Here is a 12,669-nt window from a genome sequence, read left to right as displayed (position 1 = left end):
GAGCCTGGCGGAGCAGGGAGAGGAGGCGAGATGGGGAGGGAGCCGAGCTAGGAAAGGAGGAGGCAGGAGCAGAGGCCGAAGCAGTGACGGGGCACAGAAAGCCGGGCAGAGCCCTCAGGCAAGCGGGCTTCCTGGGCAGGCCCTGAGGCCAGCTCCAGGTGGGCTCCCTCCCCAGCTGGCAGCAGGAGTCACTTGGACCCCACACCCCTGGGTGGCCCTCAGCCCCATCCAGTACTCAGTGTCATCAGTCACTCACCAGGGATGGAGCCAGAGGGCTCGATGGAGACCAGGACCGAGGCCTCCGAGTGCTCCGAGCCGAGGACCACGCGGCACACGTACTCTCCCGAGTCCACAGGGGACACTTGGTGCAGCCGTAAAAGCGAGCCGTGGGTCTGCGTGCAGAGAAGGGTGGGTTGGGAGGAGACCAGCGCAGCCCCGTCCACCCCCTCTTGCAGGCTGGACCTGGGGGCCGTCGTACCTGGTGCCGGGCAGGGAGGCTGCCCCCACGCTTGTGCCACGTCACCTGGGCCTGCCCGGGCACCACGCAGTTCAGATCCAGGGTCTGCCCCTCGGCCACTTGGGAGGAGGAGGACTCGATGCGGATGGGCAGGGTGCTGCCTGGGGCTGGACACGGGGTGGATCAGAGGCCTGGGCACCTGAGCCTCAGCCTGCAGCCCTGGGCAGAGGGCCATGGCGGAAGACCAGGCCCCGGCTTGGGAGGGCTGACTCGGGGCTTCTCTGCAGATGGAATCACATCTTCTAGCTCCTTTCCTCCCTGTCTCCAGCTTGGGGCTCCAGGCTCATCTACCACTGTGACCTCTTATGACGAGGTGGTAGGAAGCCACCCAGAGATGCGGAGAAGTCACATGACTGTCTTCTCCAGAGCGTTCACCATGTGAGCTAAGCGCTTTCCACTGACACCGTCTCATCTAAACCACACCACAAACTGGTAGGTAATCTAGGAATGGTACCGTCTCCATTTCACAGGTGAGGAAACTGAGGTCCCCAAAAGGAAAAGGTCTGGTTCAAGGCTGATGAAGAGAGGAGTCAGGACTGGAAGCCAGGCCAGCCCACTCCCAGCTCAGAGTTCTGCCCTGAGGCGCTGCTGGCTGCCAACCTTCTGCAATGGTCCCGTCACTTGTGGTCCAGCCAAGCTGGATCAGCCCTCTGGCCCCGGGTCCCTGCTCCCTGAGCAGGCAGCAGAGGGTCAGAGCCTGCCTGAGATGTCCCCTGTCCCGATGCTACTGAAGCTCACATCTTCCCCGGAGTATCAGGGAGCCCAGGGCTCAGCCATCCTGGCTGGCCGTCCCCAGCTTCTCACCTAGGGTGTGGCTGGGGCCCGAATGGGTGCTGCGGGGGACGGAGACCATGATGGAGGCCTCCTTGGGGCCCGACTCCATCTCCACTCTACAGACATATTCTCCAGAGTCCGCTGGCGAGACCTGGGGGATCCTCAGCCGGGAGCCATGCATCTGGGCCAGGTGGGGACAGAAGGGAAGATGGACAGGGATGTGGCCGCTGCTCCCTGTGGCCTTGGTGGTTCCGCCATCAAACTCTCCTGGGCTCTGCTCTGAGCCACCCACCCAGGAGCGAGGAGGGAGGAGGGTAGCGTCCACCGGCGCACAGGCCGGCCCCAGCCAGCGCCCCTGCACCCTGGGAACCCCGCCAGAGCATGGGGCCTCCTACCTGGGCGTGGGGAGGCAGGCTGCCCCCTCGCTTGTACCAGGTGACCTGTGTGGGGGCCACCCCCGCTACCACACAGGTGAGGTCCAGCGGCTGCCCTTCCGTCACAGTGGGCGATGAGGACTCGATCCGGACTGGCAGGGAGCTGGCGCCCGAGGCTGGAACCAGAGGCGGGTAAGCGGGCCTCAGGGAGCCACCCGCCCTCCCCTCCCTCGGCCCCCAGGCCCCGCACCTGAGAGGACGACCACCTGGATGCGGGCCTGGGCGCTGCCCGCGGGGCTGGTGGCCACACAGAGGTAGAAGCCAGCGTCGGCCGCCGTGATGGCCGGGATGAGCAGCGTGGCGATGTCCGTGCGCTCGGACCTGGCCTGCCACACACCAGGGGCTCAGCCACCCGAGGGCCTGCCTGGCCCGGGCGAGCAGGGAGGACAGGCAGAGGGGCCCCCAGGCTGTGGCAGACCCGGGGCCAGTATCAAGGCCCAGCCGGGCACCAAGGGCAACAGAACCAGGCCGGGGTGACGGCCCGGGCCCAGGGTCCCAGGAGGGAGTGCAGGGAGCCAGAGGGGAAGAGGTGGGCACTGGGGGCTCTCGTGGAGGTGGCGTCCTGGGAGGGCAGATCTCACCTGCGGGGGGAGGCTACCGCCTTCCTTCCTCCAGGTGATGGTGGCACTGGGCACACCCGCGGCCCTACAGTACAGCCTGACCGTCCGGCCTTCGTGCACCTGGGTCCTCTCCGGGCTCACCTGGACCCTGGGCCCACTGCCCCCTGCAGACAGTGCCCTGTGAGAACACTGCTCGGGCCGCCCACAGCTCCCCGGCCGCCCTCAGCCCGGCCCGCTCACCGTGCACCTGAAGCATGGCCCTGGCCACGTGCTGCCCGGCGCTGCTGAGGCCCCGGCACAGGTACTGGGCCTGATCCGAGGCCTCGACCGCTGGCAGGCGCAGGATGCCACCGTGAATTTGTGCCTTCTGAGGGAGCTGGCCACCAGGGCCCCCTAGCGTGGAGGTGTGGAGTCAGTGCTGACTGGCACTGGCCTTGCTCAGGCTCCCAGGGGCCAGTCCTGGCCCTGCCCCCCCACCCCCAGGACGGTCAGGCCCCGAATGTCGCTGCGGCACAGCCTCACCTATCCACTCCAGGGTGGGTGTGGGGCTGCCTGTGGCGCTGCAGCGGAACTCGGCCGTCTGCCCGGGCTGCACCGTGAGCTGTGGCGGGTGGATGGAGACCACGGGAGCAGACGAGGAGCCCGGGGCTGGGGGAGAAAGACGACGTGGCAGGTTGGGGAACAGAGCTGACCGCAGTCAGAGCCCTGCCACTCTCTGCTGCGGCCCTAGCCCTGCGGGGCCAATTGTTCACCCAGTGGCCAGAGGGAGGAAAACACCAATGGGAGCCAGGTGCAATGGTGGCACATGCCTGTGACCCCAGTGACTCAGGAAGTTGAGGCAGAAGGGTCACAAGTTCAAGGCCAGGCTGGGCATGTTAGTGAGACTCTGTCTTAAAATAAAAAAAGGACTGGGGATGTAGCTCTGCGGTAAAGAGCCCTTGGGTTTGGTCCCCAGAACAAAACTGAAACAAAACAACACACACAGACATCTGTATGTACACATCTGTCTCTATGGGACCTTGTTACCTCACTTTGTGAGATCTGCTCATGGGTTCCCTATTGCTTTATAATAAAACCCAATTTTCCTCTGCTCCTCCACATACCGCACACTTTTACCTGCTTGGACCTGAGGGTTCCTTACCCACTCTCCCTCCTGCAGCCCCAGTCAGGTGGGTTTGCTGTTCCTTGGCCACAAGCTCCTGCCTCAGGGCCTTTGCACACGCTGCTCCCTCTGCTCTCTAATTGGCTCTGCGCCTTTCCCTTCAGGCCTGGGCTTAGGTGTCACCTGTACAGCAGTCCAGCTGCAGCAGCCCCCTCCCCGTCCCCTGCGCTCCTTTCCAGTAATCACATGCCATTTGTCTGTCCGTTTGTTCCCTGGCTATGTGTGAGCTCTCAATGTGGATCTGCATCTTAGGAGCATGGAAATCCTGTTTGTCCTTCTGGTCCCTGCTTCTTTGGAGGCCCAAGACCAGGACCTGGCATACTCTAGGCACTCAGAAATGACCCATCGTGTGAAGAAATGGTGTGCAGTCCCGGGGCTGGAGGGGTTCGGGGGCGGCGGCTCGGGCGTGGTGACATGGGGCTACCTTGCACGTGCAGCGTGGCCGTGCCCTTGTCCATGGCGAACATGTTGGAGCCCGTGCAGACGTAGGTGCCCGCGTCGCTCAGGTGCACGTCGCGGATGGTGAGGATGCCGTTGAAGTCCATGGCGCGGGAGGGCAGCTTCCCGTTGTGCAGCCGCGTCCACACCAGGGTGTAGGCGGGAGACTTGAGGGTGAGGCCGAGTGAGGATCACGTGGAAGGGTCAGGGACCCCATGACAGACCCCGCCCTCTCCTGCCAGCCCACCTTGCTCTTGGCTGTGCAGATGAAGGTGACGTCCGTGCCGGGGCGCACGCTCTGGCTCCGCTGCTCCTCCACTGTCACCGTGATGGGCTTGCTGGGTGCCTCTGTGGGGACAGGGAGCCCTCAGTGAGCTGGGGTGTGTCCTGTGACCACATTTTCTTTCTCTGTCCCCTTCTCTGGGGGTCACTTCTTTCCTGAGGGAGATGCCACTCACTGCCCTGGTGCCTGTCGCCCCCACCCAGGCTGAAGCCAGGCAACTGCACCCTCCCCACGGTACCCAGGAAGGAGCCCCTGGCCCCAGCTCAGGATTCCAGGCCACAAACGAGCTCTTAACACTTGACACCTCACTTCTGCGAGTTTCCCCATCTGGTTCGAGTTTCCATCCTCCCCAACAACATTCCACACCCCCTGGCTCCCTCTGCCTCCCAGCCACCCTCTGTGTTCACAGCTCAGGGCTGCTCACTCACACTTGTTGACAAAACAGAAACTGCCCTCAGGAAATGTTCCCATCTTCCCAAATCCCCAAATCTGCCCGCTCCCTCCTTCCTGGTCCCTGAGGGATGGACCCTCCTCCTGCCCACCCCCACCCCACCCCGCACCTTCTAAGACCTGTCCCAAACACGTCCCGCCTCTTGTGCCACACCATCCTCTCCTCTCCCTCCCTGCAGGGTTGGTCTACTCTACAGATCAGCGTGTTCTGGAATTTTCCAGTTCTGGACCCCATGTTTCCCCGTAGAGCGGCTACCCCACCTCCCAGCCTCCCTTCAGAGCCGAGCCCCTTGAAGAGCCTTCCAGACCTGCTACTTTCCCATCCACCTCCGCAGCCTCGCTCCACCCTGGTCTCTGCCTTTCTCCCCACTGACAACCACTCTTGTCTGACCTTCAAGGTTATCTCGGTCTTTATCTCACATCCCCTGGCAGCCGGCCAGCGACCTGCCCTCTGGAAGCCCTTTCCCCACCCCACTTCCTATGCCACCCTCCTCAGCTCCCTCCCACCCCACTGGCTGCCCCCTGCAGCTTTTCCTGTCCTTCCTCTTTGACTTGACATGTTCCACCTGGAGCTCCCTGCAGCTCTGTCCTGGGCCCTGTCTTGCAGTCACTGTCCCTGGGCGACCGACCGCATTCTGCACTGTGACTGTTGACACCATTCCGGGGCCAAAAGCCCCCAAACTCACCTCTCTGGCAAGGACCCCTTTCCGCAATTCAGACTCACACATAAAAACACCTGGGTGACAAACCCACTTAGGTGTCTCCCCAGCACCTCAAGCTTAGTGAGTCCAAGTGAAACTTGGGGTTGCCTCTGACCTGCTGCTGGCCCAGGCTGCTGTGCCCCAGCCCTGACTCCAGTGCCCTCCGGCCTCCCTTACACCAGAGGCTGCCTTCCTTGGCACAGGGCTTTCCTGGGGCCACTGGAGCCCACGGTGGGACAGAGGCGCAGGGGAACTGAAGCTCTGGGAATAGGCGCAGACTCCAGCTCCTGGGGGCAGGGGCAGGGAGACGCTGAGATGCGTGCAGTACCCTGGCTCCAGTGTACTTGGCCACACGGAGCCCAGACTGTGTGCAGCGGGAGAAGCTGCTGGTGACAACACACCTCCTCCCGCTGCACAGTCCTGTTTGGGCTCTGTTTGCAGGAGCCCAGATGAAGACACCTTCCAGCGGGGCCTTCTCTGCTCAGTAATGGCACCATGTTTATGCAATTCTGGGATCTAGACCCCGGGGAGCAGCCTCCTCTCCTGCCCTCCTGACCATGGTCAAGTGCTGCTGATTCTGTGTCTCAAACAGACCCCGAGTCCACCGCCCCTTCCTGCCTCCACAGTCATGGCCTTGTTTGGGTGGGCACCACATGGAAGTACCTGCAGCCCCGCCCAGGACAGGCCACCGTGGGTCAGGGAAGAAGGGACTCACCAGTGACCAGCAGCTCTGCCCTGCTGGTATTGGCGTGGTGGAGGTTCCGACAGGTGCAAATGTAGACCCCGGCATCAGAGGGCTGCACGCTGGGGAAGTGCAGTTCGGAGCCTGGGGGTGGCGGGGGAGGAGCTTGTGAGCGCAGATGTCCCTCTCGGCCTGGCCCCCCGCACACAGGGATAGGACCTGAGCAGGGCAGGGACAGGCCCACCTCTCCCCTCTCCCTGAGATGACTCTGGGGTGAAGATCCCAGCCAAGGCTACCTTGATGTCGCTGCTGGGTGCTGCTGGGCACAGGCCGCCCATCCTCACGGGTCCAGTAGAAGTAATGGGGTGGGCTCCCGCTGACCTGGCACCGCAGGGAGTGAGCGCCACCCTGGGGCACGATGCTCCGAGCAGGGTGGACCTGGACCACCAGCGGGGCTCGATCTGCTGGGGTGGGGCAGAGCAAGGAGAGGCCGTTCCAGCAGGACACCCCTCATCTCTCTCTCTCCCGAAGACTCGTGTCCCCCAGGCCCCCAGCTTCCCTGCCTTGCCCATTACCCCCACCTGGGCTCTGGTCCCACTTACCCTGTGGCAGGCACCGGCCCCCTGGCACGTTGGGGTTACCTGTGTAACCCGGGGCACACCTGTCAGGAGGAACAAGCACCGGCTCTGTCAGGCCGTAAGGGACCCCGTGGCTCATGGTGGACTTGGGGAGCCAGAAACTCCGCCAGCTGCCTAGTGTGGGGTGAGGTGGCTCAGGGCTTTGGAAGGAATTTGGGGACCAAACAGTCCCCAGCACAGGGCCTGAGCTGAGAAAGGGGAGTGTCAGGGAGCATAATGAGGAAGGAGGGAACAGCCATTCCACAACCGTTTATTAGGCAACTACTATGTGCCAGGCTCTAGGTGCCTAGTGAACATGATGAAGTCCTTGGCTTTGCAGAACCAACTAACTGGGACTCCGACCTGGAAATACCATGTACAGAGTCGGGCTAAGGGTCGAGCAGGTGTTAGTCAGGAGGCTTCCCGAGGATGGGACTCTGAGCTGTATCTCCCTGGAGCGGGCTGTACTCTTCCTTCAGAGGACCGACCACAGTTTGTAAATCGAACACTCGTGGGATTATTTTTTCCCTCCCTTCCTATTCCAGGTGGCAGACTCTGAAGGGGCCGAGATGGACTCCCCTTGGCTTACCACTTTATCTCCAACAGCTCTGTATATACATGGCCCACAGTAGATGCTCAGTAAAAATGTGTTGAATGAGGGAATGAAGCTAAGAGGAAGTTAACCAGGAAGGGGAGGGTTTAGGGGCAACAACCGTTCCGTGCAGAAGGAACGGCGTATGCAAGAACCGAACAGCAAGAATTCAGAAAAGCTCTGTCCAGCTAGCGTGGGAAGTTGGGTGTCAGAAAAAAATCACGTGGGTCCTAAGAGGTGTGGGCCTGTCAAGGGCAATGTAAGTCCTAGAAGGGTTTGGGGCAGGGAAGGCACAGGACTCTGTCTTGGGCTCTCACCCAGGAATCTACCATTTGCTCCTTCCCTGTATCTCTCGTTGCAAACTTACTGCTCGCAGTACTGTCCGCTGTAGCCGGGCTCACAGGCTGTGCAGCGGTAGCCACCGGCTCCCAGGCTCTCACAGGTGCGGGAGAACCTGGGGACGAGAGGCAGAGGTCAGGCCGTTGGAAGGAAGTCCAGTCCTCACGCTGCTCCCTCCGCTCCTGTCCCGAAAGCCAAGGCAGCGCGCTCCGCCCACAGAGGGACTGGTCCTGGGCCTCGAGTAGGGGCACCCACATGTTCTCCGGGTTGGTCAGCGGGCAGGCGCAGGGATGGCAGTCCTCGGGCGTTCCGGCCGTGGCGTCTCCGTAGTAGCCAGGTGCACACAGCTCGCAGAACTCCCCGGCAGCGTTGTGTTGGCATTGCTACAGGGACAAGGGGGTCAGACACCAACCGCCAGGTGGCATTTACCCCGAGCCTCGAACTTCTGCAATCTCTCTGTCCAGAAAGTCCAAGTTTGTGAGCTTATCTTACGCAAATCATGGAAGGGCACAGTTTCATTACAGGGACAGTCATTCAACTCCGAGGTGTTACAACACCCTAAACATCCCAAAGCGGGGAACTGGATCCATTAAACAGTAAATCCTCACAAACAGCTATCAAAAAGGACGGTGTAGATTATATTTCATGGATTCTTCTCCCCACAAACCTATGATCTCAAAAGAAAGCAAAGGTGTACACCTGGGTATCTGGGGATAGAACTTTGAAAACACATGCTTCAACGTGACAACGTCCGGGCTACATATGCTCCTCCAAAGACACGTATGTGTGTTGGATTAACATAGCATGTTCCTTGATCTGTGTTTTTAGCTCGTGGCTCTATCAACCAGCTGGCCCCTGGTCAGGTACCCAGGACAGCCATACACACACACCGCCCCGAAAAGCCCAGTATTACAAAAAGTTACATTATGGAAAGATATTCAGGAATTACTATAAGAAAACATTCGATTATTAAACACGATCCTGTGTGTATTTGCAGAATGAAAAATATTAAAAAGCATGAATATTGCTGGGTGTGGTGGTGCACGCCTGTAATCCCAGCCGCTTGGGAGGCTGAGGTGGAAGGAAGGCAAGTTCAAGGCTAGCCTCAGCACCTTAGCAAGGCACTAAGCAACTTAGGGAGACCCTGCCTCGAAATAGGAACTATAAAGGGCTGGGATGTGGTTCAGCCACCCTGGGTTCAATCCCTGGTACCAAAAAAAGAAAAAAGTGTGAATATTCAAGGCTGGGGAAGCAGCTTGGTGGTAGAGCACTTACTTAGTATTTGTGAGCCTCTGTCTTCAATCCCAGAACCACGCACACAGACACACATGCACACACACACACACACACACACACACGCACACGCACACATACACGCACACACACACATACACATAATGTTAATATTTGCCCAGGAAAGGAGCAAGACAATGTCTCACTCCAGTGCTGACAGCGATTCCCCCAGGTGGTGGGTGGAGGGGCTCTTAACTATCCTTTTGGTTTCTCTTTATGGGCTGGGCTGCGGGGTGGCTCCATGGTGGGCATTTGCCCAGCAGACCAGAGGCCCTGAGTCTATCCCCAGCACTGCCAAAAAACAAAACAAAAAAACTTGCATTTAAGAAAGAAAAAAAAAAAAAAAAAGCCTTTGTGCTCTGACTTCTACGGAGAACACATCACTCGGTGATAAGGAATAAGATACAATAAGAGCCCAAGATCTCTTTACAAAGGAGCATGTTATCCCCTAGCTGTGGCCTGCCCGCCACATCCACAGCCCCTCGGTGACCTTGCTGGCTGACCCATGTGCTTGGCCACAGGCCATACCCTGTGATCTTGTCCGTGGATCCAGGCCTACCTTACCAAACTCCCCCTCCCACCCACACGCACCCTAGGACGGCCCCAGGCCCAGCCAGCGGACCCCGCCACCCTTGGCCTTGCTAGCATCTCACCGAGCAGGCCCCGGTCTCTGGGTGGCACAGGTCTGAGTGGCCGTTGCATTCACACAGCTCACAGTGGCCGAGGTAGAGGCCGCTCCCTGTGCGCGTGTAGCCAGGGGCGCAGTCCTGGGGACAGAGCAAGTTGGGTCTCCGTTACCAACAGGATCCCACCTGGAGCCAACGGACCCACACCTCCCTCCCGTCTGCCCCCTCCAGGGTCGAGACCCTGCTGGCTCTTGGAGCCCAGCCTCCCCCCACGTCCCCTCTCAGCAGCCCTCTGCCCCCATCTCCTCTTCACTCTCTTGCCGCTCCAAAGCAGGGACAGTGTCTGCCCACCCTGCCGGGTACCCCTGCCCATCTGAGCACTGTGGGACCATTGTTTGTCCCTAATGGGACGCCTTCCCCACCCCAGGACTCTGTTCCTGGATTTTCCTCTGGTGGGAAAGGTTTTTACTGAAGAATTTCACCCTAAAGTGGGAAAAGCAGGTTGGAGAGCCCTAGATGGGAACCGGCCCTTGAAGGTCCCCATGATGAGGTTACACTCATTAAACAAAGTGAGGGACGCCACGCACGGCGCCGGGGACGTTGGTATACAGCGGAGACTGGTCGGCACAGATGTGAAAAGACCCTCTTCCCTGTCCCTTCCACAAAGCCCCCAGGCCCGCCCTCCCTGTCACCGCAGAGGGATGCGCGGGGCAGCTCCCCCCACTGGGGTGCAGAAGCCGCCAGGCTCCGCCTGTAAAACGCCTTAGACTTGAAAACTGAGAAACAGAAGCACAGCTGGGGGGGGGGGGAGGGTGGGGGGGGTGGCGGGCCTCTGCTCCTTTCCCTCCTGTCCACCGGTTTCCGGGCCAGTGTTAGGACAGACTGGTCTCTGGAGTCCCTAGACCTGGGCTCAGACTGGCTTCTGCCACATGCTGGCTGCGTGTCCCAGGCTGGACCACGGACGTCACCGTCCTCTCTTACCTGTGAAGGTGGGTGACCGCCTGGACCTCGGCACTGAGAGGATGCGGTGCAGGGGACCCCTAGCTATGGCAGCAGTCACGGCCACGGACAGCTTGCTGATGCCGCCAGGTGCAGGGCGGCTGGATGGCCACACACTCACCTGGCAGGACAGGCCCACGTAGCCTGGGGGACAGCGGCACTCCTCCACCTCCAGGGCCCGGGGTCCGGCGGAGGGCCCCGGCTGGGCGACCTCCATGCTGACGGCACTGATGCTGGCCGCCAGCGGCACGGAGGAGAACGTGGCCCGGACCAGGAGCTCGTCCAGGTCGGCCAGCGCCATCAGCAGGTGCTCACGGGTGGCCGGCTGCCCGTCGGGCCGGCGCCAGAATTCCTAGGTGGGGGCAGCAAGAGTGGGTGAGGACACGGGGCTCTGCCCGTCCCTCCTTCTAGGCCCTGCCCCAGGGCTGTGAGGGGAGGGGCAGTGGTGTCAGTGTCAGTCTCCAAATCAGAGCGGAGGGTGGGGTAGGGTCAGGTCCGGTGCCAAGGCCAAGGGCCCCTCACCTCTCGGAAGACGATCTCATAGCTCTTCCTCTCCGGTCCCTGCAGAGCCGGCTGGGTGGCCACCAGCATGATGTTGTTGCCCTGGAGAGACGCGGGGGGTCAGGAGGGGAGTTGAGTGGCTCTCAAGGGACCGCCACCCGTCTCAGACCCTCCATGCCACTCGGCCTCTCGTGCTCTGCTCTCTGAAGCTCCAGCGCCCACCCCCGACTGCTGTCCCCCATGCCCAGCGGGTGCTGTCCACCCAGGCAGTGGGCGGCCCTGAGCCTGACCCCCAGCCTTGTCTGGGCTGAAGAATGGACACCTGGAAGGTGGGTGGCTTCCACCGAGGAGCACTCACCGTGATCTGGACGTCGGGGTCAGAGAGCGGGCTGCCCTGCGGGCCTGCCCTGTAGGAGAGGGTGTACCGCAGCCGCCCGCCGTAGGCCGCCACCTGCGAAGAGGCAAGTTCCCGTCACAGGCTGCCCTGCCCTCCCGGGGGTGGGCTTCGACCACCCAGGGAAGGTCGGGCCCCGGGAGGCCTGCCCACGGTGCTGCACCTCCCCTCCCCAGGAGGCCAGTGCGTGGCCTGCAGCTGCCCGGGGAACAGGCCATCTCTCTGTCCCTCCCAGCCTCACACACGCAAGGACGCAGAGCGGCTTCCCTCCGAGCTCCCCGCTGCCTGAAGGTCCAGTCAACGAGCTCAAGCCCCTTTTCATTTACAGGAATTTCCCCCAAAGGGGACAAGGTAATGGCAGTGACCGCCGCGGGAAGCCTCAAAGCTTCAAGAGTTCTCAATCGAGGGTGGGCGGAGGCTGAGGGTGCCCTCAGAGGCCTCACCTCCTGTGAAGTTTCCTCTGCCCAGAATCCACCCTCCTCTGGCTGCAAACCACACGGGGCTTCCTCTACACGCAAGAGCCCTCCTCTATTCCAGGGCCTGGCCCTACTCCTCCAGTCCTGGCCAATCTGCACAGCCCACCACTCCCCACTCCCACCCTGGATGGACAAGGGAACCTGGCACTGCCCCCTTCTTCTGGACAGACAGAGACTCCCTTCTCTAGTCAGACAACAAGCTGGAAAATGGCACCAACTGAGCCAAAGCTCTGCTGAGCCCCTGGATCCAGCCACGCCTGATGCTAGATGTCCTTGGATTCTGCAGTTTAGTGAGCCAATAGATGGTTGCAGACAAGCCTGATGGACTTGGGTTTCTACTGGCAGGAGGGGAAGAGTTTTGGTGCTTGTTAGAGGGCTTGCATGAGTAGCCGAGGCTCCAGCTCACCCCACTGGCTAACCTGCGTGCTCATTCAGTGGTAAGCACTACCCAATCACCTGCTGACCACCTGCCAGGCCCTGGGCTCCACAGACCCTGGGGCTGCTGTCTGCAAGCCCGGGGTGTGGTTAGGGAGGCAGGGACAGACCCAAACAACAACAGAAGCCCCTGGTCTCCTACTGACTTTGGATGCCAGCAAGATCACAGCCACATCTAGGACCAACTTTCTAGCAAGTTGTGGGTGCACATGGCGCACAGTGACTGAGGGGGAGGCCTCTGCAGCCTGCAAGACCTAGGCTCCAACTGCAGCTCTGCTGGCTGTACGTTCTTGGGCAAGTCACTTAACTTCTCTGAGCCCCACTTTCCTCAAATGGAAACAGGAGTAAAACTAATACTTAGAGGCATCATGAGGATTAAGCGATTCTGGACACGTA

At 60.8% G+C, this 12,669-nt stretch overlaps 1 protein-coding gene across 1 annotated transcript in view; it reads right to left on the bottom strand.

Moving 5' to 3' along the window:
- Positions 1-12,669, bottom strand: part of Hspg2 (heparan sulfate proteoglycan 2) — a 90,300-nt gene that overhangs the window by 22,747 nt on the left and 54,884 nt on the right. Inside the window, 19 exon segments of the mRNA XM_076861096.2 lie at positions 257-392; positions 479-624; positions 1,322-1,472; positions 1,687-1,841; positions 1,916-2,051; positions 2,307-2,449; positions 2,526-2,678; positions 2,808-2,933; positions 3,872-4,052; positions 4,133-4,233; positions 6,035-6,145; positions 6,298-6,465; positions 6,604-6,662; positions 7,578-7,664; positions 7,805-7,932; positions 9,496-9,609; positions 10,589-10,819; positions 10,990-11,070; positions 11,327-11,419. Of these exon segments, the coding sequence (XP_076717211.2) occupies positions 257-392; positions 479-624; positions 1,322-1,472; positions 1,687-1,841; positions 1,916-2,051; positions 2,307-2,449; positions 2,526-2,678; positions 2,808-2,933; positions 3,872-4,052; positions 4,133-4,233; positions 6,035-6,145; positions 6,298-6,465; positions 6,604-6,662; positions 7,578-7,664; positions 7,805-7,932; positions 9,496-9,609; positions 10,589-10,819; positions 10,990-11,070; positions 11,327-11,419 (2,500 nt within the window).

The sequence above is a fragment of the Callospermophilus lateralis genome, chromosome 7 (assembly GCF_048772815.1).
Source record: "Callospermophilus lateralis isolate mCalLat2 chromosome 7, mCalLat2.hap1, whole genome shotgun sequence".
Classification (NCBI taxonomy): Eukaryota; Metazoa; Chordata; class Mammalia; order Rodentia; family Sciuridae; genus Callospermophilus; species Callospermophilus lateralis.
The sequence above is the reverse complement of the archived record's forward strand: the minus strand, read 5'-3'. Positions and strand labels throughout refer to the sequence as shown.